A 25,318-nucleotide genomic window follows, 5' to 3' on the forward strand; every position below is an offset into this window, starting at 1 on the left:
AATGTAATGAGGTACCTCTGTATTAGGAGGCCATAGCCATCTCCCTTTGTGCCCCCTTTCTGGGAAGATGCTAGAAGGTCCAAGGAGAGAGTGAAACTCGGTGATCAAGGCTAGAAGTTTGATCTCTAGAAATCAGAACCTGTATTAAATTAACAGAATGCTTTCATCCCATTTTCAAAAATCAGACTGTCACCCGCTGCTATAAATAGACTATATAAGTATATATAAATGTCCCCAATGTGCTTTTGTCACAGAAGCTGTGACATGAAATGAACAAAGAAACCAAAGTGGATACAGATTTATTCTCAGAGTTCCCACACACATCTGGAGGGAATGTGTGTAAGATTTACAGTGATATAAGGCGACGATGTCCGGAAAAAGGAGAGCTTACTTTGAAAGAAATGGTGGGCTTGTGACCCAAAGACCAGGAGTTTGTGAGCGTGAGATTAGAGGTCTTCTCACTTTCCTGCATTGGAAGGAACCTCAGTTCTTCTGAAAAGGCCAGGAAAATTGCATTGACCAAAAATAAAGCTGGTGTCAAGTTCATTCTAAAAATCAACATCACAAATGCACTAAAATCCCGAGAACTAGTTGGAGGGCCTGTCAGGCTGATTGGTCAGCCCGGGAAGACCCACCTGGGTGCAGCCAAGGGACCCATCAGCTTTGGTCTGACGGAAGAAATGAGCACTTGCTCATCTCCTTGTCCCCACAGTGCAAGTGGGGGTCTCTTCTGGGGCCGAGGTAGATCTCTGTGTTCCCTGCATGCAGGTGGCCTTCTCACCAAGGAATCGCGGAGAGCTCTTTGCAAACAGTTCACCAGAACCACAGGGCCTCCACCCAGACACGGGGACGGCAAGGCCAAGGGACAGGGGGCCAAGTGCTTGAACTGTGATCCTGGCTCAGCTACTCTGTCACTCTATCTTCTGGTCAATGCATTTTTTCTCTTACCGTCTTCCTTCTGTAAAACCTGAACCCACTTTTCTGGCACTGATGCCTCAGGCACCTATCGGTGCAAAGGGCTGAGGAGACGCACATGTTCCCTCCTTCATTCAATAGAAGCTCACACGAAATAAACAGCCGTGCAAAGCATGTGTAAGGCCAGCTTAATAAAGAGAGATTATTTACCTCCTTGTGTTTCTGTTGGAGGTTCTTTTAAAAATTATTTTATTATTTTTTAAATGTTTATTTTTGAGAGAGAGAGAGAGAGACGGAGACAGAGACAGAGAGTGAGCGGGTGAGGGGCAGAGAGAGAGGGGACATAGAATCCGAGGCAGGCTCCAGGCTCTGAGCTGTCAGCACAGAGCACGACGTGGGGTTTGAACTCACGGACTGCGAGATCATGACCTGAGCCGAAGTCGGATGCTTCACAGACTAGGCCACCTAGGCGCCCTGAAGTTCTTTTTTAAAATTAAAATTTTAAAATTTCTTTAATTTTTCCCCAGCTATACTTAAGTGCATAATTGACAAGACTTAAATATGTAAAGTGTACAACTTGATGTTTTGATATATATATACATTGTGAAATTTTTCCCACAAGATAATTAACATATACATTTCCTCACATGCTTACCTTTTTGTGTGTGTGCGCGTGTGTAATGAAAACACTTAAGATCTATTCGTTTGGCAGATTTCAAGTATACAAGACAGTACTGTTAGCTATAATCACATTGCTCTAGATTAGAACTCTGGAATTTACTCATTTTGTGTAACTGCAACTTTGTATCTCTTGACAGGAATCTCCCCATTTCCTCCTTGTCCCAGCCGGGCAGCCATCATTCTACTCACTGCTTCTATGAGTGTGATTATATATGTAAGTGGGGTCATATAGTATTCATCTTTCTCTGGCTTATTTCACTTAGTAATGACGTCCTCCAGATTCATCCATGTTGTTGCAAATGGCAGAATTTTCTGTTTTTAAGGCTGAATAACACTCGTTGTATATACACACCATTCTAGCTTCATCCGTTCATCCATTTGTGGGCATTTAGGTTGTCTCTGTACCCAGACCAGTGTGAATAATGCTGCAGTGAGCATAGGATTGCAGGTCTCTCCAAGGTACTGGTTTCATTTTCTTTGGACGTGTACCCACAAGGGGAATTGCTGGGCTATAGGGTGGTTCTATTTTTAATTTTTTGAGGAACCTCCCTACTGTTTTCCAGAGCGGCTGCACCAGTCTGCATTCCCACCGACAGTGCACGAGGGTTCCCCTTTCTCCACATCCTCTCCAGCATCTGTAGTCTCCCGATTTGTTCATTTTGGCCACTCTGACTGGCGTGAGGTGGTATCTCGGTGTGGTTTTGATTTGTCTTTCCCTGATGATGTAGTGACTCTGAGAACCTTCCATGTCCCTGTTGGCCATCTGGATGTCTGCTTTGGAGAAATGTCTATCTGGGTCCTTTGACCATTTCCAGTTTTTGTTTTTCTGCTATGGAGTGGTACAAGTTCCTCGTATAGCTTGGGTATGAGCCCCTTAACCCCTTAGTGTCTGCAGCAGCGGAAAGGCTGCTGGGGTCCTTGGTGTGCAGGCTGCTGGGGTCTCCTGCTCCTCTCCTCTTCAGGGAGAAGCCATGTCAGGTGTTTCAAGAGGATCCCTTGCTGCTGAGGGCTGCCAGCGCGAGGAGGCGTGATGGGGATAAAACGCACCGGTACAGCTGACCCTCAAACAACATGGGTTTGGACTGCACAGGTCCACAGATATTCAGAGTTTTGTTTTGTTTTGTTTTGTTTTGCTTACAAATACAGGACTGTACACGTGTTTTCTCCTCTTCATGATTTTCTGAACACTTTTTTTCCTCCAGCATACTTTATTATAAGAATACAGCATACAACACGTTGAACATACAGAATAGGTGTTAATCAACTGTTTATGTGATTGGTAAGGCTTCTGGTCAACTGTAGGCTATTCATAGGTAAGTTTTGGGGGAGTCAAAAGTTATTCATGGATTTTTGACAGCTCAGGATTTGGTGCCCCTAACTCCCCATGTTGTTGAAGGGTCAACTCCATCTTTCTATGTGGCCATTGTTGTTTTTTTGTCCTCCACTGGGTTGTTGGAGCTTCTCAGTGCACTCTAGACCTCTCCCAGAACTACTTGCCTCCATAAGTATTTGTTCAGTCGTTGTTTTTGTGGGGGTGTGAGGGCCGGGACCTCTTACTCTCCCATCTTGCTGATGTCCTCTAACTCAGATGATATGATCTGATATGTAGGAAATTCTGAGTGGGTCTTCCCCTCAGAAACTTCGCCTCCAGTTTTCCAGAGAAAACTCTTTTTTTGTTTTAATTAATTTTTTTTTCACTTATGCTTCTGGTGCTTGTGCTTTGAGAGTTTCATTGTGCTCTGTTGGCATAATTTCAGTGGCTCCACCTTGCTCATGGAAGGACATTCAAACTCTTTATCCAAATTTTTGTAGCACTGGAAATCTGGCGAGAATATACTTTTCTGTCCTTAATCTTCTGTTACTCTACGGGCTTCAGCTCATCTGTTGGGTTGCTTACTGTCCCCTCAAGCCCAAGCCCCATGGGTGCAGTTTTTGCAATAGTGTGGAGGTCGTCACCAGGAAAAGGCCAGCTGGTTCTGAGAACAAACAAAACCACCACCTTGACTTGAATATAGTGGAAGTTCATCTGCTTTCCTCACAACTCAGAGCAAAGGGAACTCTCTGCGAGGAAGCAGCAACACTAGCCCTGAAGACAGCTTCAGGGAATTGCTTAAGGAATAGCATCACCATTTAAGAAAAAAGCTTTTAGTCTGTGGGAGAAAGATATGCAGATAGAAAAAATCATGTCTGTGACAACTGCAGTTAGCAGATGTTGGCTAAAAATTTTTGAGGAGCACACATCTTGGATGCAATAGGGAGTAGGTAGGAGGGTTCACAGAGTTCCTTGAGAGGTGGGACTTGTCTTGAAGATAAGCTGGGTACTTCTAGGTACATAGCAGGTGCACAATAAATATTTGTTGAATGATTTTCTGATTGGGAAATGAAAAAATGAGAAATAACAGACTGACTCAATGGTTTTCTAATTTCTTATTAGTGTTTTAGGGAGAAACACAAGAATGTGCCTTTAAATAGAATATTAGAATTTTCATGCCACACTATCTTTAGGGTAAATTGGAGGGAGGGTGGGAGGGAAGGAGTCACAGGCAGAGAGTCAAAAAAAAAATCCTCCTTGTGTCTTCCCAAATCCCTTCCTTATATTGAACGGTAGGAGAAGCTGGTGTTGGGGAAATATAATTAAAAAAAAAAACAAAACCAAATCATCTCTCAATCCAGAAAACCTCTCCACAAGAATGGGAGAGAAAAAAACCACAGTTTTGTTACTGAGTAGGCATTCAACCAGATTATAATGTGAATCACAGGCAATCTGCTCAGGGATTGCAAAGACAGGAGGAATCCCGCCCCCTTATACAGCGAAGCAGATACAGCCTCTCATAGATACATGTCCTCATGATAAGTAAGAGGATGCTACAGCATCTTTTGCCACATGTAGTTCATCCTAACATTTCCATGGTAACAGGGGAGACCACCTGTGCTGGTTTTATGCAGGGGAGAAATTGACTCCTCATCTATTTAGAACAGGAGGTAGTTCTGCAAATGGAAACAAGGTGCCCAGTGAAGCTAGCCTCTCCTCCTCCCAAGAAAGCTCCCAGTGGAGTTATCTCCCTTGATGTTTTCACTTCAAAACCATAGCCTCTCAGTCATAGAGGCTGTTTCTGTGCTACTTGGTAGAGACAATCAATAATTATTTCTCTTGTTGACAATTTGACTTATAAGACACACTAGATATATCTCAAATCTCCCTAAACATCCATTTAAAGATACAGATTTATCTGTCTGCGTGTCTATCCATCTTTAAACAGGCTTATCTCATCTTATTGTGCTTTGCCTCATTGCATGTTGCAGATAATGTTTTTTTTTTTTTTTTACGGATTGAATACTTGTGGCAATCTTGCATTCAACAAGACTATCAATGCTATTTTTTCCAGCAGCCTTTGCTCACTGTTTCCCATTTTGGTAATTCTTGCAATGTTGCAAACTCTTTCATTATCATTGTATTTGTTATGGTGATCTGTGATGTTACTATAGTAATTGTTTTGGTTGCCATGAACTGCACCCATATAAAATGGCAAATTTAATCGATAAATGTATAGGTTTTGACTGATGCATCGACGGACCATTTCTCCATCCCCCCCTCCCTCTCCTTTAGCCTTCCTACTCCATGAGACACCATAATATTGAAATGAGGCCAGTTAATAACCCTACCATTGGTCTCTAAGTGCGCAAGTCAGATGCAGTCACATGTCTCTCACTTAAATAAAAAACTAGATATGAGAAACTTAGTGTGTAAGGCACGTCAAAAGGCAAGATAGGCCAAAAACTAGCTGTCTTGTGCCAAACAGTTAGCTAAGCTGTGAATACAAAGGAGAAGTTCTTGAAGAAAATTAAAAATGCTACTCCAGTGAACACTAATGATAAGAAATCAAAGTGGCCTTACTGCTGATATGGAGAACATTTGAATGGTCTAGATAGAAGATCAAACCAGTCACATCATTCCCTTGTGAGAGAAAGGCCCAATTCTCTTCAATTCTGTGAAGCCTGAGAGAGGTGGGGGAGCTGCTGAAGTAATGTTTGAAGCTGGAAGAGGTTGGTTCATGAACTTTAAGGAAAGAAGCCATCTCCATAACATAAAAGAATAAGTTGAAGCAGCAAGTTATCCAGAAAATCTAGCTAAGATAATGAAGGTAGGTAAACTAAACAACAGATTGCCAATGTAGATGAAACAGCCTTCTATTGGAAGGGATGCCATCTAGGACTTTCATAGTCAGAGAGGAGAAGTCAATGCCTGGCTTCAAAGCTTCAAAGGACAGGCTAATTCTCTTGTTAGGGGCTAGTGTAGCTGGTGACTTTAAGTTGAAGTCAGTGATCATTGGCCATTCCAAAATCCCTAACACCCTTGAGAATTATTTTAAATCTATTCTGCCTGTGCTTTATAAATGGAAGAATAAAGCCTGGACGACAGCACATCTGTTTACAACATGGTTTACTGAGTAGTTGGAACCCATGGTTGAGACCTACTGCTCAGGAAGATTCCTTTCAAAATATGACTGCTCATTGACAATGCACCTGGTCACCCAAGAGTTCCAATGGAAATGGATAATGAAATTAATATTGTTTTCATGCCTGCTAACACAACACCCATTCTGTAGCCCTTGGATCAAGGAGTCATTTCAACTTCCAAGTTTATTATGTAAGAAATACATTGCATAAGGCTATCGCTGCCATAGACAGTGATTCCTCTGATGGATCTGGGCAAAGTAAATTGAAAACCTTCTGGAAAGGATTCACCATTCCAGATGCCATTAAGAACATTTATGATTCATGGGAAGGGGTCAAAATACCAACATTCACAGGATAATTGGAATTGGGAGAGGTTCATTCTAGCGCTCATGAATGACTTTGAGGGGTTCAAGACCTCAGTGTAGGGAGTCACCACAGATGAGGTGGAAACAGAGACAGGACCAGAATCAGAAGTGGGGCCTGAAGATGGGACTGAATTGCTACAACCTCAGATTGAACAGATAAGAAGTTGCTTCTCACGGAGGAGCAAAGAAAGTGATTTCTTGAGAAGGAATCTACTCCTGGTGAAGATGCTGTGAAGATTATTGAAATGATGACAAAGGATTTAGAATATTACAGCGGCGCCTGGGTGGTTCAGTCGGTTGAGTGGTTCAGGTCATGATCTCGCGGTTCACAAGTCTGATCCCCGCATTGGGCTCTGTGCTGACAGCTCAGAGCCTGGAGCTTGCTTCATAGTCTGTGTCTTCCTCTCTCTCTGCCCCTCCCTGCTCACGCTCTGTCTCTCTGTCTCTCTCAAAAATAAATAACCACTAAAAAAATCAGAATATTACATAAACTTGATGAAGCAGCAGCAAAGTTTGATAGCATTGACTCCAATTTGGAAAGAAATTCTATTGTGGATACTATCAAATAGCATCACTTGCTACAGATAAATCATTTGCAAAAGGAAGAGTCAGTTGCTACAGCAAACTTCATTGTTGTCTTATTTAAGAAGTTGCCACGCCACCCTAACCTTCAGCAATCACCACCCTGATCAGTCAGCAGCCATCACCATCAAGGCAAGACCTTCCATCAGCAAAGATAATGACTCACTGAAGGCTCAAATGATGGTTAGCAATTTTTAGCAGTATTTTTACATTAAGGTATGTACCTTGATTTTTAAAGACATAATGGTATTGCACACTTAACAACTACAATATAGTGTAAAGATAACTCTTGTATACACTGGGAAACCAAAAACTTCATTTGACTGGCCTTATTGTGATACTTGCTTTATTGTGGTGGTCTGGAACTGAACCCACAATATCTCTGAGATATGCCTGTAGATATGTATCTCTATATGTAGATATCTAACTATCTCTATAGCTATTTATCTAGATAGGTAGGTAGGTAGATATAGATAGATATCTTCTGGTAGGCTCACAATCAACTTGAAAATATCACAGTAACTCTCATTTAGGAAATATCTGCTAAATCCCCCCCGCTGTGCGAGAACATCTCTTATTGTCATAACAACCCAATATACCTTGGACAAGGGGCTCCATTTTATAGGTGAGAAAATCCCATCCAGGAAAGTCAGTGACTCCCACAATGGTGCAAAGCTTATCACTGCTAAGTTGGGGCTTGGACTGAGGTCTGTCTGGTTCACCCACCTACCATCTTTCTACAGTACCCTATGGCCTCACAGATCCAGCTCACCTCAGTGTACACATGAGATCATAGGAACTTCACTTCTTCTCAACAAGTATGATCACATCAGGGAGGACAGTAGCCTTTCAGGACTGTATAGAAGCAGCTGTTCTAGCTAAACTAATTGTAGCCCCAAAGCTGTTGCAATGCTATGACTATGATCTTTGCTATAAACCCTGACAAATAGTCTCTCCTTGACCAAACTCTGTTCAGGTTCCCTTGAATTATTTGTTAATGAGGCATGACTTTTGGGCTTCTGTGTTTGTCTCTGCATTGTTCAATTTTAACACAAGTCCTAGCAAATCAGTTTAAGCAGAACCCTGCCCCCCTCCCCCCTCCCCCCCCCCCCCCCGCCCTGGCTGCCACCATTCTGGATATCTGATTGAGTTCTTGGTTCTCTAGCATCTCTCAGGTGATGTCTGATCACCTGGGTGCCTTCAGCAAGAATCCTGGGGTTTGGGCAGAATCCCCCTTATTCCTGATGTTTCCTCTTAGTAACTCTCTCTTTGCCATGATGTATTTGGAGTTGAATCCAATCTCTCTCACCCCCTGCAAGACCCCATTGCAGGGATCCCTATACCTATTGTGATGCCCCCTTCATCTTACTAAGGGAGGCAGGAGAGGGCAAAAGCAGGCAAGAGAAATGAGATAATAGAAAAATGCAAGGAAGAGTGAGAGCAACAGTGGGGAATTCCTACGGACAGAAAGTTGAGTGATATGGGAAGTTACATCATAGGAGAAGTGGTGTGAGGGTCCGGCAAGAACTAGAAGTCCCTGTTTGCATGTGTGGTGGCCAGGGTGGGCAGGGATGCACAGAGATCCTTGTAACCTCCTAGTGCACTTCTGGGTTTCATTTAACAGTGTGTATTAATTTCCTGTGGTTGCTAGAATAAATGACCACAAACTGGATGACCTAAAAACAACAGAAATCTATTCTCTCATGAGTTCAAGAGTTCATGAGCCAAGAGTTCAAACTCAAGTGTTGGTGGGGCCACTCTCTGAAGGCTCTGTGGGACAGTCATTCCTTGCCTCTTCCAGCTTCTCGTGGCTCCCAGTGTTCCTTGGCTTGCAGCCATACTACTCCAATCACTGTCTGCCTCTTCACATGTCCTTCTCTTCTCTGCATGTCCCTCCTAAGGACACTTGACACTGGACTTAGTGCCCATCCATACAATCCAGGATTCCAGGTGGACATCTGTTTTGAGGGGTCACCATTCAAATGCTCCTCATTGGTCCAGTGACTCTTTTGGAGCTCTAATACACCACTGACCCCTAAACAATACAGGTTTGAACTGTATGGTACAATTGAACATCCACTTATACATGGATTTTTACAGTATGGTACTATAAATGTATTTTCTCTTCCTTATAATTTTTTTAATAACATACTCTGTACTGTAGCGTACTTGATTGTAAGAGTACAACGTATAATACATACAACATACAATACGTGTTAATTGCTCACGTTATGGGTAAGGCTTCTGGCCAACAGTAGGCTATTAGTAGTTAAGTTTTGAGGGAGTCAGAAGTTACATGTGGATTTTTGACTGTCTGAGGGGTTGATGTCCCTAACCCTGTGTTGTTCCAGGGCCAACTGTACAAAAAAACTGTAAGAAGTATAAATACAAATTGGACTGAGATCCTGTCCTTGGGGGCGTACAGCCTACAAAGGGAGGCAAAACACACACTTCCATAACTTGATAGGTGCCATGAGAGAATGACAGAGAAACACAATCCGATGGGAGCTCAGAGAGGCGGGAGCTACACCGGCTTCGTGGATACACCCGGACGGGGATAGTTCTTGGCAGATGCATCAACTGAACTGGATCTTGAGAGACAGGAAGACATTGAAGACATTGAATGTGTGGGAATGGGGCATTCTAGGCAGGCATACTAGTATCAGGAGTCACAGAGGCAGGAAGTAATGGGAATTTATGGGCAGTATTAAGAAATGTAGATTGACCAGAGCACAGGTGAGTGAAAGGTGGAAATGGAGTCAGGTAGAGAGGTGGGGGACAGGTTGGTGGCCCTGCGTGGGTTTTCGCCAGTGAAGATGACACAGAGTTTTGAACATGAGTATGATGGGATAACAACTTTGATTTGTGAGGATAATAGTTTTATATTTCATAAATAATAAGGATTATTTTAAGCTACAGACACTTGGGATTCAACAGATGCGGAAAGAGGCTTTCTGGAAACTTTCCTTATCTGACCCAAAGCAGAAATTTCAGAAAAATGAGGACAGCCATAAATCCTTCAGGGTGGGTCTATTCATAGGAGCGAGACCAAGAGTAAACATACTTAACCATAAATCCTCTCTCTGTGGAAATTTTATGGCCCTGACCACTCATAGCTGTGTAGACATTCTTATCTCCTATGTATTTTCCCGAAAACCCATTTACATTTCCTAAAGAAGCATATTTGTCCTTCCTATAGGAGCGTTTCCCCCCACCCCCACTTCCCTTTCTCCTGCCAAGCTAGGTGTTTAAGCCCCAAATTCTAACTACTCCTTTCAATTACTAATCACTCCTGCATATATGTGTGTAGCATGTGTAAGTAAAAGCCTGCTTCTCTTGCTAATGTCATTTGTCAGTTTAATCAGCAGGCCCCAGGTTCTTAACATAAGAGGGCAGAGGAAAAGTTATTCCTACTCTGTAGTTTATAATGTATGTTATATATATGAATTAAAATGAGGAGAGAGACTTAAGATGGGGAGACTGATCCAGACATGAGTAGCAGAAAGAAAGTAGAGATGTGTATGTCTTTTGGAGAGACTACAGAGGAAGAATCACAAGGATTTAGTTAAAAAAATAGGGAAAGGGGACAGTCAACAATGACTCTGAGGTCCTGAGCCTGGATGACTCAGGCTCCTGGCACCTGGATGGTGCCGTTAATGGAAGTAGGAAATACAAGAGGTAGAGATTGTAAGAAAATAGAGCTAGTCAGTGGAGACTGTTTAAAGCCTAGAAACCAGGTAGTATTCCATTGTATATATAAACCACATCTTCTTTATCCATTTGCCAGTTAACGGACATTTAGGCTCTTTGCATAATGTGACCATTTGCAGCAACGTGGATGGACCTGGAGGGTATTATGCTAAGTGAAGTAAGTCAGGCAGAGAAAGATACCATGTGTTTTCACTCATATGTGGATCTTGAGAAACTTAACAGAAGACCATGGGAGAGGGGAAGGGGAAAAAAATTACCAAGAGGGAGGGAGGGAGGCAAACCATAAGAGACTCTCGGATACTGAAAACAAACTGAGGGTGGATGGGGGCCGGGGGAGAGGGGCAGGCAGGAGGGCACTTGTTGGGATGAGCACTGGGTGTTGTATGGAAATCAATTTGACAATAAGTTATATTTAAAAAAGTCAAGCAAGCAAGCCTAGAAGGCACAAGGTGGTGGGAAAGAACCAAGAGAAAAGTGGAAACAAGATGGGCAGAGAGGCCTTGGAAGTGACGGCGGGGGGGGGGGGTAGGAGGAAAGGGGCTCGTCAAGGGAGCAGTCGCAGGTGGAGGGGGCGAAAGGGGAAAGTGCTGTGTTGCAGTGATCATGGGCTCAAGATCAAAGGAGGGTCTTTCCTTGTATAAAAAACTGCAGAAAGGTAGATGAGGACCTAGTGCATTGCACAAGGGCCGGCAGGAAGGTAGTTCTGAGAGGAAGCAGTGCCTGGGGACAGATAGGAGGGCAGAGCTGGATCTGGGTGTTGGAGGAGCAGACGCAACATGTGTAGACCTGTAGCAACATGTGTGGGTCACTCCCAAGAGATCTCGTGGTGAAGGGAAAGAGGAACATAGTAACATTAACTTAAAAGTTATGAGCCTCTCACTCTTTTGGGGACCTTTAGTGATTCCCCAAATTTCCAACATCAACTCAACGCGAGCGACACTTTGATGCCAACCATGACAAAACCAAGTTCTTGCGGGGACAAGTAGGGAATTAAACTATTAAGAGGCATCTTTCTTTCTTTCTTTTATTCCATTTTTACATATCCACCTCTGTCATTAAGTCACAATATTTTATCAAAATATACAAACAACACAGATCCTTAAAAATAGCTAGAATTCTCATCAAAGAAGATCGACTGCTACAAGTAGCATGCATGGGTCTTTTATTTTGACTAATGCCTAAAGGGAGACTTATGAGTCATGAAATCACCATCAAGGGTGTGATAAGAGATTGGTTTTCTTTTCTCTTGGAAGCACTATGCCCTTCTTGTTACAGCGTGAAAAGGATTGTAGTGAGTGGCTTCCACGATATTGAAATCAGCTGAGAGTGGGTGGATGGGGTGGTTCCACCGGCAGGAGTAAATGAGCCTGTCTTTGTTGGACTCTAAGTGTAATATCTATGTTGATAAGATAGCCAGAGTAGGTGTTTTATTAAACCCTCCACCTCAGCGACATGATCTCTTTTCACTTTCCGTCTTCCTCTTTCCCAAGAATGCCATGGCTAATCAGAATGAATGGATTTGTAAATCTCAAGTTACAAGCGATGTTTATTGTGAAGAATTCCCATAAAAACCTACCCAGGGCTTCCCCCATCACCATTTACACTTCCCCAGACGTGAACAGAATAAAACAGGTCACTGGCTACTTGTCTGTGGCGGAATGAAGCCCGCTTTCCCACGAGGCGACGCGCTGTTTCGGTCTCCAGAAGCCCGTGCTCACTGTGCCCCCTTCCGTCATCGAGTATTTCACCGATCAGCCGTTGGTGCCCACGTGAAGAGCCACAGTTTAGGGCAGTGTTAAGTTTTCAGATCTTTCACAGTGTGGAGGAGAACCCTCGTTCCAGTAAATAACTATGGTTAGTGGTGACCTAACATCAGGGGTGGCCGCAGGAGAGGACAGGAGAGACACCGAAGGGCGTTGTAATGAGTGGAGCTGGGTTCTGCTGCAGATACAGAGTCAGTGGGGAGCTCGAAGGTCTTAGCCGGTGTTATTGAGTGTTTCTTTTCTTCTCCAAGGTGAAAAGGAATCCAAGGAGTGTCACTTGAACCAGTTCGCAGAGAGAAGGCAAAGTCCCTCATGTGTCAGGGGAAGTGGTTCAGGATATCAACCTCTCCATCCCTGGGTTGATGAAGGAAAAGTTTCTGAACATATTCTGGTCCATACTGTTGATGAGGGTTCTGTCAGCAAATGATAGCCGGGGCTTCTCATTTAAGAACTCTTTGTCGAAATTGCTGCAGTCATACGGCGATTTCTTGGTCAGAGTTCGAGGGAGGGAGGAACAAAAGGAAGAAAATCAGCCACTGCATTAATTATTTTTCTTTTTGTTATCTAGGCTGTCATGTGTACATGACACTGCATGCTATCCGCATTGCAGATGAACTGAAGTAACACTCATAGATGGTCATAGGTGGATTCATGGAACATTCCCAAGATCCTGAGGCATTAGCTTGTCAATAGTACACTTAGATTCGTGTAAAGGAATTTCATTATATACATCCAAGTAGGGTCTAATGATTCTGGTTAATAGTTTACCTGAAACAGGATTGGCCACTTCTGAAAAAGAGGCGGGGCCAGATGTGACCTGTATCCTTTTAGTTTTTAGGGGGTAACTGAGGGGGAAGAGGGGAGGGCTGGAGGATGGGAGTGGAGGCAAGGAGTTTTACAGATTATATATTCCTATTCTTACATCAATATCCTTCACTACTGCTGGCTTCTCCACCCATGTTCATTTTATCATTAACCATCTTGGACCGTCTTCCATAGATGGATGGGGACAAACTCCCCTTGAGCCACCTAGCTCACTGGTGCCCATGAGACCAAAAAAAATGTAAAAACAAACACCTATTTATAAACACTGCTTAGTATGGTGTATAGTTCAGTTTTTTTTTAAGATGATCAAAAGTCACCCTTATATATATGAGCATAACTAAAAGTCAGAGACTCTCCCTCCCCTCAAGGGGGCCCCTGGGCTGGTGAAGCCAATGGCCTGTGGCCTCTGCCTACAAATAGCTGCTTGGACAACAGGTCAGGGAAATTCCTTCCTACTGGCAGAACTGTCCTGTAGGGAAAGTGTAGATCAAAAGTCTGATTTTTAGATGGACACTATCAAGTCAATTGTAATGTACTGTGAAAGTTGAGGCATGAGTTACATTGTTCTGATGAGCGAAACTAGGTAAAAAAAAATCATTTTATCACAAATTATTAACCCACGTATTAGGGATGGTGCTGGTCCAAACAGTAAGTGCTAAAGACCAGCCTGTGGAACCCTTAGCGTGTCCCCAGAGCTTGGGACAATGTTGTGTCCTAGGAACACACTCACTTCGTCCTCCCCCCTCCTGAGGAACAGCAGTGGCTGTTTTCTAGAGCGAGGCACTCTGCTTTGGGATCCACGAGCCTGTGCCATTTCCATGCAGGAGAGACGGTAGAGATGGTTTATATCCATACTGACCAGGGACGGGTAAAGCTGGCATATCTACCATTTGCCTTACCCTTTAAAACAACTATTTTTTGAGGGGCGCCTGGGTGGCTGAGGTGGTCACACATCCCACTTTGGCTCAGGTCATGATCTCACGGTTCGTGGGTGCGAGCCCCGCGTCGGTATCTGTGCCGACAGCTCGGAGCCTGGAGCCTGCTTCGGATTCTGGGTCTCCCTCTCTCTGTCCCTCCCCCACTTCCTCTCACAAGCAAATAAAAACATTTAAAAATTAAAACAAAACAAAACACTCATATCTTGGCAAAATGTCACCACTGGTAAAAGCCAGGCAAAGTGCTGGGGCGCCTGAGTGGCTCAGTCGGTTGAGATCCAGCTTTGGCTCAGGTCATGTTCTCGTGGGTTCAGCCCCGCATCGGGCTCTATGCTGACACCTCAGAGCCTGGAGCCTGCTTCAGATTCTGTGTCTCCCTCCCTGTCTGCCCCTCCCCTGCTCACACTCTCTCTCTCTCTCTCTCTCTCAAAAACAAACAAACATTAAAAAAATTTAAAAAAACCCAAAAACTATTTATTGTAAAAACTGTAGTAAAATATACCTAACCTCAAAGTGACCATCTGAACGATTTTTAGGAGTCCGGTTCAGTGGCTGTGTGCAGTCACACTTACCAACATCCGTCTGCCGAGCTTTTTCATTTTAATTGCACTTTACTTTTTTGTAAGTTTATTTACTTATTTTTAGAGCGTGTGCGTGCATGTGAGTGGGGGAGGGGCAGAGAGGGAGAGAGAGAATCCCAGCAGGGTCCGAGCTGTCAGTGCAGAGCCTGACCTGGGGCTTCACACGGGGCTCGATCTCATGAACCATGAAATCATGACCTGAGCCGTAATCGAGAGTCAGACACTTAACCCACTGAGCCCCCTGGGGCGTCCCTTCTTTACTCTGTCTTCGCTTTATGGTGGTTCTGCACATGGACAGGTCATTGTGCCTTTTCTCATGGAGGTTAGTGACTTTCACTAGTGAGCAAACACCTGGGAATTTAGAGACTTGTCTCTTCCTCAGCCCCAATGTACTTTTTCCTTAAACCAAGTAACACTGAACTATTGCCGTTAGGGAATATAGTTAACGTGAACCAGTTGCAAACGTCAGGCAAACTTTAATAAATAGCCATGGAAAAGAGGGTTGCAAGATCCCCCGCATACACATTTGGGTCACAGAATCTGTGACCATGGGGCACGGATGCATCCTGTGCAAAAGCACCGTATCTCATCAGAGAGCCACCTGGCACATGCAGGTCACGTCTGAGGCATGTGCCCAGCAATTCATTTTTCATGCAGGTACATTTTCATCGCACAGGTTAGATATTGAAAAACAAGAGTAACATCCCCCCTGCACCCCATCCCCCCCACTCCCAGCCAGGTAACCTGAATTATGGTTAAGGAAGCACTTTCCTCCAAGAACTGCACCCCGGAGGGAAGGTAGGGGCTCAAGCAGGGGTGAGGGGCAGGCAGGCAGCCCGGGAGCCAAGCTGGAACCAAATGGTCCTGGGAGGGTCCTTACCACTTTAGGCCGGAACGGTGGGTCAATCTCCTTCCTTTCAAGCTCTTCCCAGTTGATCTCCCGGAACAAAGGATGCTGGCGGATGTCTCCCCTCACTCCTAGTCTCTTTTCAGGTTCCCTCACGAAGAGCTGAGAAGCGGCAGAAAGAAAACAGTTACTTCCCAGGGGACCAGCCGGCTAGCCTCAGACGAGGCTGCATTTCATAGTGTGTGAGGCGCAAGTCACGGGGATTTGACTCCACGAGGTAAAGACTGCTTTTTGCGGCTTTTCTAACCCGATTTTTCCACTCTCGAGTATCAACTGTTGTCTCCAAACTGGTGACAGCACTCTCCCTCAAATGAGCCTTCTGAATATTCCAGGGTCTGGGTTTTTGCTCCCTTGCTCCTGGCCCTAGAAATGCAGTCTCTTGAGTGATGTAGACCGGTTTTGAAATCAGCTTTGCCTTGTATTGTTTACGGGACCTCTGGCAAGTTGCAGGAGTCTGAGTCTGTGTCCTCCCCTGTAAAGTGAATGAAGTATCCTTCCCGCAGGGCGGTTCTGTGCGTGAGATGAAATCACACACACACACACACACACACACACACACACACACACACGTGCACACGCACGTATGCAGTGATTCGTGGTCTGTAAAACCCAACAACAGAGAATAAGTGATCAATTTATTTGTTGCTGGGTTGACCGCCCATTAATTGACTTTGATTTCCTACAAAGCTGCCTTCAAAGGATAACAGTGTTGCTTTGATGATATCCTATAAACTAGTCCCTGATGGTCAGCTTTGGATAAGGCGTCTGAGTAGTGAGAATCATTTCTGCTTCCTGCAAACCCGCTGGTAAAGTAATACTTAATTCAAATCCTCTTTAATGACCTCTGGTCTGTTACAGATATATTTTCTTCTTTGCACTGTTCCTTCTCCTGTTACTATGAGGTCACGCTGAACCTTGGCCAGGACAGGAAAGGAGCTTGGAAACTCTTCAAACTCCAACACAACGGGTCAAGGGCAGTACGGAATAGGAGAGTCCAAACACGAGACCTGGGGAGTCACGGGTCCCAAGTGCCTGAAGTAGTTACCCCTTTTTTATCCCGCAGCTCGATGTTTGTTTATAGAGTAACTTCTAGCTATAGGGTGTTCATAAGGACACCGTGGGGTCTCTGAAACAGGGATATTCCACGAGGCTCTGGCAGGACCGGACCTCCGGTAACAACTAAATTACAGAGATCTCTTGCTTTTATCTCTTGTAAGAATAGCCAGTCTACGTGTTTCCAAACACTGCCTTACTTATGTTACCTTCCTACTTGAAAATCTTCAAAGGCTCTACCGAAAGGCCCCCCAAAAAACCCAAAACCAAAAGAAGAAAAAAAACACAACGTGCTGTAGCGAAGTGGAGATTTTTTTCTTCTTTTTAAAAATCAGGATAATCTTTTTAAAAGTCCAGGTGGAATACCCATGTAACCAGCTAGTGCAGCCACACGGTCAGCTGTCCCACTTTACCATACGGTGGAGGCTGAGGTCTCTCGATGGAAACTTGATGTTCCAAAGCTCTGTTAGAAAACCACTAACATGAGGCTGTCACCCAAGAGACTTCCTACCCACATGGCCTTGTGCAAGTTTTCTGAGTCTCCATTTCCTCCCCTGGAGAATTCAGGGTGAGGCAAGGTCATCTCTATGCCCTGGTGAGTCCTAACATCCTCTGAGCCTGGCTGGTCATCCCAGGCTCTCTGTGGCCTCTGCAGACACACATCCTTCTGTCCCCACTGTAACCCTCTCTTCTGTCCAGACGTGTCTACTCACTGAACACGCCACCTGCCTTTCCCACCTCTGTCCTTCGCTATGGACATCTCCATCTCGTGAGGAGATACGTCTCCCCACGTTTTGCCATTTCCTTCACCTCAGCTTTCAATCCCAGCCCATCACTCAGGGTTCAGCTTATGCTCCTTCTTCTTTGTGAAGCTTTCTTTGACTCCCTCAACTCCTGGTGAGCCCTCCCTGCCCTGCAGCTCATACTCATTGTCATATGGTTGGTTCCGTGACTTATTCCAACCAGCGTTGAGAGTCAGGAGTAGTGCCACATGCCTCTGCCGTATTGGCCTGACTTTGAGGACAGATTCTAAAAGCAGAGATCACTGTCCCGATCATCAGCTAAGGACACGGGGGCTCAGAGTAGCTAAATAACTTGCTCAAGATCACAGGTCTAGCCAGGGGTAGAGCCCAAATTATAAACAGCCGCTTTAGTCTCTCCTCTGGGCTCCATAGGACATCTGAATATCTTCCCTCCATTAAAGAAGGTATCTGTCTATCATTTTTAATAGTATTTTAACATTTTTATTTTTGAGAGAGAGAGAGAGACAGAGAGAGAGAGAGAGAGGCAGAGAGAGGGAGACACAGACTCCAAAGCAGGTTCCAGGCTCTGAGCTGTCAGCACAGAGCCCGACGCGGGGCCCGAACTCAGGAACGAATGAGATCATGACCTGAGCCAAAGTCGGATGCTCAACCGACTGAGCCACCCGGTTGCCCCAAGAGTATTTTTAAGAGTATTTTTTTTTTTAGTAGAGTGTAAGGTATGGAGGGCAAACACCACTTATGTTTCTCTTTCTTACAGAACCTAGCACAGTGCTGTGCACAAAGTAGATGCACGATAAATGTTTGTTAAATAAGTGAGCAAGTTGTCTTTCTACTTTATTACGTGCAGACCATAGATCTTCAGTCCTCACCTTCTGCCAGAATCTTGTCTTCAGCATATATAACGGCACATAGAAAAGGCACCAAATTCACAGTAAAATTTTTCTTCTGTAGACTCGAACACCAATGTAGGCCAACAGATGGAAAAGCAGACTGATTCTTTAGAAGCAGAGGGAATAAGTGACTTGCCTGGAAACGATCATCACACCTTACTGGCCCCTACTTTTTAAGGACGTTTTCATGAAACAAGATGAGAGAGAAGGTGGGAGTGTCTCTAGCTCACATAGTTATAATGCAAGGCTTTACTGAATACAGTGAGGAGTAATTGCCCTATGCCAAGTGCAGACCATGCTGTTTCCTGTTGGATTTTTCCAGGACCATGTGTCGTTTGTACCTAGAGCATCCTGACAGAGCCTTCTGAGACTGACCCATGTACCTGTGAAATTTAAAAAAATATACTTTCAAAGATAAAATATGTAATGAGAATATAACATGACCTCATGTTTGAGACTCAGATTTCTTTCCCGTCCTGCACAAGAGTGAGTTACTGTCTTCTGTCCCCTGCATCAAAGCACGCCCCCCCCCCCCCTTCCAAGTCTGGTGACCTTGCGGGAGGCCATCAGCTCTGTGCTGGAGAAGCTGCACCAAGGGACTCCGTGTTCATGAAGAAAGACTTGCTTTTGTTCATAGAAGCTGTCAGAGGGCGGTTTACATTAACAGGAAACAGCACACCTCGTACACGAATGGCCAGGATGCAGCTGTCGTTTGTTTGAATTTACTCGACTGTCTGGGCTGGGGAGCCATGCTGGGCGGCTGAGGAGGGCCACCAGCGCTTAGCCCCTGTCCCTGGAGAGGGGTCTTCTCCCCTCTTCATTCCCTGCGCAGATATATCTTTCTACAGAAGGGAGAGGTGCTTCTGTTTGGGATCTTTCGTTTTCCGCCCGTTTCCAAACAAATGGACGGGACATCCTGGATGAATACATGAGGGAGAAAGGGGTGTTTCTTTTCAAGACTCAACTGAACAGCGGTGTCCCAGTTGCAATTCATGATGCAGCACAGCCTCTTGTGCACAGTTGTTCAGTACACTACCTGCATCTATGTGCTGTGAGGACTAAAGGGAACAGAGAGTGATATTGATGCAGCTGCTGTAACAGATTCCTTTTTTTTTTTTTTTAGAGGACTCATTACTTCTGGGTTTTACATTATAATTCTCTACAGGAAGTTTCTCAGAAATGATGCTACCTTTGATTTTTGCAGAAAACGGAACTCAAGGATGAGGGGGGCAGTGGGACCAACGTTATAGAGCAAACCAGGAGGAGAGATGAAACTAGAAGCCATGTTCTTGTCAGCAAATTGCATGAGGAAACTAATTTTTATCAGCCTTACTTCTAGAACATGGCAGAGGACTACCTTCCTTGTGGGGCAAGGAGATGGAATTTTTACCAACACCTATGGGAAAGGATAAGCCCGGTCTCCTCTACGTGGATTTAAGACCTCTTTCGCCAACGAGTCCCACTCTCTCCCACTTTTTATTCTTACTTGTCTTGGTTTCTGCTCTGTTCAGCCAGATTTATTTTCTATTCTTCTGGCAAATCTTTTTCCCGCTATTCAAAGTGCACATGATTTTGGTTTTGGTATTTGCTGGCATTAACCCTTACACTGTATTTTGTTCTTAAACTTTTTATTTTGAAACAATCACAGTGTCTTAGTCTTCTTGGGCTGCTATAACAAAATGACACGGACTGAGTGGTGTCTTAAACAACAGACATTTATTTTTCACAGTTCTGGAGTCTGGAAGTCCAAGATCAAGGTGCCTGTGTGGGCACTTTCTGGCGAGGACCCTCTTTTTGGCGTGTAGGTGGCCGCCTTCTTGCTGTGTCCTCACATGGCCTTCCTCTGGTGCATGCACTTGGAGGGGGGGGATAGCTCTCTCTTCGTCTTTTTATAAGGGCACTCGTCCACTGTGGTGACCCCACCCTGATTATGTCATCTCTGCCTCATTATGTCCCAAAGGCCTCATCATTTTGGGGGTTAGGGCTTCAACACAGGATTTGGCGCCGGCACATTCAGTCCATACATATCAATTCACAGGATGTTAAAAGCTAGTACAGGTGTCCTGTGTCCCTGTCACCTAGCTTCCCCTAATGCCTACGTCTTTTATAATTAGAGAACGACACCAAAAGTAGGAGGCCAGCATTGATACAATGTGTGTGTCTAGTTCTCTGTCATTTTATCCCATGCGTAGATTTGGGTAACCACCGTGCACACAGATCCGTCCCGTCAACACAAAGCTGTCCCTTGGGACTGTCCCTCTACAGTCACTGTCCTGCCTCGACTCTCCCCTGCCCCCACTGCCACTAATCTGATTTCCATCTCCACACTGCCCTTTGGAGAAGGTTACACAAGTGGACTCACAGTATGTGACCCTTGGAGACTGGCCTTTTTTCACTCCGCACAACACCCTTGCGATCCACCCAGGTTGTTTTGTAGATCGATAACCGTTCCTTCCTTTTTCTTGCTGAGTAATATTCTTTGTACGTGACTTGTCATCTTTCCTCTCTACCTGGAACTGATCCTTCTTCCCACACCATCTTTCTCTTCTGTGAAAAACCGTCACTTCCAGCATTAACTTCTGATGAACTCCACCTGGCCCCGTGACTCCTTCACCCTCCCTCCTGGCCGTGAGCCCCCCCACATCCCGAGGCGGCACTGGGTTTGGAAGCATAGCTGTTGAACTTTTGCGGAACATCAAGGGGTAAAAGTGGATCGCCTCCAGGCAGCCCCCGAGCTGTTTCCTTATTCCCTTCTGGGGGGTTTCGTTGGCCCAGGCCTTTTCAGTGCACCCCCACACTACGAGACTGAAGCATGTCCCCTCAAAAGTCACACATCAAAGCCCTACCCCCCATGTAAGTGAACTTGCAGGAAACAAGTAATTACGGTTAAATGAGGTCATGTGGGTGGGAGCCCGATCCAATAGGATTAGAGTCCTTATAAGAGGAAACAGCAGAGAGCTCTTCGCCCGTGTGTGAGTGAAGATGCAGCAAGGAGGCACCTGTCTGCAAGGCAGGAAGAAAGCCTTCGCCAGAAACCGACCTTGCTGGACCTTGCCTTTGGACTCCCAGCCTCCGGAACTGTAAGTAAATTTGTTGGGTGAGCCCCTCAGTCTGTGATATTTTGTTACAGCAGCTGGAGCCAACTAATCATACCTCACCTTGAGCCCACGTGTCCAGTCCGTGTAAAACCCATGCAGCAACTGTAATAATGTCTCAACTTGCCTTTGCGTAAAGCAACACTGCTTCCATCCCAATCCTGATAATTTTTACTGTTGTCATCTTCTTAATTGGTTAATTTTGAAATCAGCTTTCATTTTATAGGTGTGTTGCTCAGTCATTGAAAGTGTGTTTAATGGGTCATTCTGAGAGTTTTCTAGGTTTGTGGTTTCTTTGGATAACAGAAACAGAAAGCTGAGTTGAAGTGGCTCAGACTTGCAATGCCATCAGCCTTGGGTGGGGGTGTCCTGGGGGGGCTCTCTCCGCACTGGACTCCTGAGGGAGGGCTGCAGAGTTGCCTCAGCATCTCAGACTCTGGACAAGTTGCCGGTCGTATTAGAGCAGAAGAAGTGGGTGCCCTTTAAGTCCAGGTAGTTCATGAGTAAAAAGTAGACTTGTGAAACAAGATGGGCCTGGTAATTGTTTTTAGATTTAAAATCCACTGGGGCGCCTGGGTGGCTCAGTCAGTTAAGCGTCCAACGTCGGCTCGGGTCATGATCTCACGGTTTGTGGGTTCAAGCCCCGCGTTGGGCTCTGTGCCGACAGCTCAGAGCCTGGAGCCTGCTTCAGATTCTGTGTCTCCCTCTGTCTCTGCCCCTCCCCTGCTCTCTCTCTCTCTCTCTCTCTCTCTCTCTCTCAAAAATAAATAAATGTTAAAAAAAAAAAACCCTTAAAATCCACCGAGAGCTTCTAATGTTGAAAGGTCTACTCTTTGCTCCCCCTTTTCAATATAAAGACAGCAAGACTGAAAATTATTTTCCTAAATGATTTTTAAAGCCAGCTGAGATAGGAGACGCCCAAATTCAAAACACCTGTGCTCTTGGTCCACTTCTTTTAGATTTGCTCACTTCCTGATCACCTCGGTGTATCTCCTTGATGCAAACAGTTGCTGGGACAGCTCAGTGCGTGCCGGTCGTTGTTATTATATGTAAGAGCACGTTGCACTACCGTGACTTATTTTTTGTACTCACACTGTGGGTGTTAATTTGCGTCCTCAACAGAGGGAAACCACGACTCTGCCTATAACCCCAATCTTTAATGATGGCTCTCAGGTGCTGCTTAGGTCTCTCCATTGGCTTTCCCTGGGAGCTCCTGGTTCATGGCAAGTGATTCTTAGAGCCTGGTTTCCATCTGTAACACACTCCGTTCTCCCCTGAGCCTGGACCGTCGTGGACCGGGGTGTGAGTCTTGCTTTGAAGGCGAATTCTGCAGGGATGGTGACAGTCTGAATTCTGAGTTACAGGGTGAAAGACACATCAGTGTTTCCAGTGGACATGGGAAGGGGATGTGATCTGCAGCATTTTCAATACTGCTGAAGGGGCCCTCTCAGGCAGTGAGCAGTGAGGGTCTCTGTGAGATGGAATGCTGCGAAATGGAGTTTGGTATAGTATCGGGGCCAGGGAACGGACTGAACAAATGGCCTGTGTGTGTCAAGGGCTTTGGCCAAAAACATCCCCGGTGACCAGTTCTTACTTCCAAAAGACCTACTAGAATGTCTCACCGAAGTTCTGGCTTTCACAAACCACCAGACTCCAAGCATGAAGCCACCCAGCCATAAAAGAACACTGGTTTCTCCTTCTTACTCCTCTGTCCTCTCCCTGCTTTTAACCTGGTCTGGTCTGCAGCAGAGACCCAAGAGCTGGAGAGGAAGAGAACAGGACACAGTTGGCCACAACATGACCACATTCCCTTCTCCCAAAGTGAGTGGCCACCAGCCCTGAATCTGACCGGAGAAGAGGGATTAAAAGTCTTGGCTTTAGAGATCTGGTTGACTTGCTGACTTCTTTCACGGGCTGAACAGTTTTACCTTCTCAACTGAGACCGTGTTTTATGGCCTAGGGGTGATGTGAGGTTTGTCTTTGGCTGCAGAGTTGTGCATTCTGTCCAGATGGGAAGGGGAAGATGAACTGGCCTGAGTAGGCTTAATGGGCATGATGGGAAACCAAAGGCTGAGTTTTAAGCTACAAACTGGGCTTGTCAGTGGGCCAATTTCCTCTCAAAGTAAGGGTTTCAAGAGCCATGGAACTGGTTCCTGGGCATTTCTTATGTAAACCAGGCACATGAACGTTTATCTTCTCACTTTGGTATCTAACGTCCATCCTACTGGTGCCTCAGTTGAAATACATGGTGAGAATCCCATTTAAATCCAGTTCAAGATGACTATTGTTTACCACGTATAAATCAGAACCTAGAAATGAATGGGAGAACCAATCAGAATACCCAATACTAATTCTACAGAGTCTCCTTGGCTTCACTTCTTACCTTCACCAAAAGATCCTTCGCCTCTTTCTCAAGCCATCGGGGGTAAAAGGGATTGTCCATGCGGATGGAGTGGAAAAGCTCCTCTTCATCTTGCCCGTGGAAAGGTGACTGCCCAATCAGCATCTCATAGAGGAGAACGCCAAAGGACCACCAGTCAACAGAATGGTTGTATTTCTGGCCCAGCAAGATCTGTGTGACCAAGAGGCAGAGGCATAATTAATGAACACGAGGTGGATGAGCGAAAACCCTGCTTGAACTTTTCAAGGCCACTCAGTAAATAGTCGATGGTGATGACCGTGTGTGGTTTTAACACCGATCACACTGAAAACTGTAGCTTTTGAGATGCTGATGGCAGAAATGAGTGAACAGTGCCCAAACTGAGCAAACAGTTTTTGGTTTTAATGTCTCCTTCCCCTGTGGCCTTAAGAGCAACCACTGGCCTGTGCCGTTAGCCTTCATTTTCCCACCTGTGATGTGAGGACTTGGGTAGTCGATTCAGACCTAAGAAAGCTGGTGTGTGTGTGTGTGTGTGTGTGTGTGTGTGTGTGTGTGTGTGTGTGTGTGTATGTGTGTGTATGCATGCTGTTCTGTGACTAAACCAAACCCACGTGTTTTACTGAAGTCTGTCCTGAGACTTTGCATAAACTTTCAGTAGGTAATCACACCTCCAAAGAGGTCATCTCCCTAAATCCATCCCGTAAAGCCTCTCTGGCCACAGTTGTACAACTAAGGTGTCCCATCTGTGATCGCCATTAAAGAGTCAGAATTAGTGAGTGTGCTGAGAGAGACCAGGATAGCAGACTTCAGTTCCAGATATTCTCTCTCTTAGAGTGATGTGCAGCTTAACAGCAGTGCTTTGAGTAGAACTGGTCTGGTCTGTCCTTTAGGGAAGTGGATTTAAAGTCTGGGATGTCACCTAACTTTTATTTTTCTAAAAAAGATTAAGCAGGGGAGAGGCAGGGAAGGGGGGGGGGGAGAGAATCAAGCAGGCTCTGCACTGTCAGCACAGAGCCTGACCAGGGCGGGGTGGGGGGAGGGGCCTCAAACTCACAAACCACGAGATCATGACGTAAGTTGAAACCCAGAGTTGGATGCTTAACCAACTGAGCCACCCAGGCGCCCTCCACCTAACATTTTAAAAAGATTTCTACTCTTTCATCCATCTACTCTCCTGGCAGAAAAGACTGTATTCTGGGCTTTCAGTGGCTTCCTTGTTGAATGTTGAAAGGTAGAGAGTGTACCTGTGACTCTTGTCATCCTAGCAAACCAAGCTGTGACATTTTCCAATGCCATGCGTGAGGTCCATCAGTGGCTGAATGGATAAGCGATGTGATCTATACATACAGCGGAATATTATTCAGCCTTAAAACAGAATGAAATCCTGACACGTGATCCAACCTAGATAAACCT

At 45.2% G+C, this 25,318-nt stretch overlaps 1 protein-coding gene across 3 annotated transcripts in view; it reads right to left on the reverse strand.

The window, feature by feature from the left end:
- Positions 1-12,240: 12,240 nt before the first annotated feature.
- Positions 12,241-25,318, reverse strand: part of PRKCQ (protein kinase C theta) — a 184,107-nt gene continuing 171,029 nt past the window's right edge. For all 3 annotated transcript variants that reach the window (XM_027073364.2, XM_053225230.1, XM_027073365.2), the window contains 3 exons: positions 23,909-24,097; positions 15,697-15,825; positions 12,241-12,962 (listed from right to left, as the gene is read on the reverse strand). In XM_027073364.2, the coding sequence (XP_026929165.1) occupies positions 12,807-12,962; positions 15,697-15,825; positions 23,909-24,097 (474 nt within the window). In that variant the 3' untranslated portion in view covers positions 12,241-12,806. The remainder of the gene's footprint in view (positions 12,963-15,696; positions 15,826-23,908; positions 24,098-25,318) is intronic.

Source organism: Acinonyx jubatus, chromosome B4, assembly GCF_027475565.1.
Source record: "Acinonyx jubatus isolate Ajub_Pintada_27869175 chromosome B4, VMU_Ajub_asm_v1.0, whole genome shotgun sequence".
NCBI lineage: Eukaryota > Metazoa > Chordata > Mammalia > Carnivora > Felidae > Acinonyx > Acinonyx jubatus.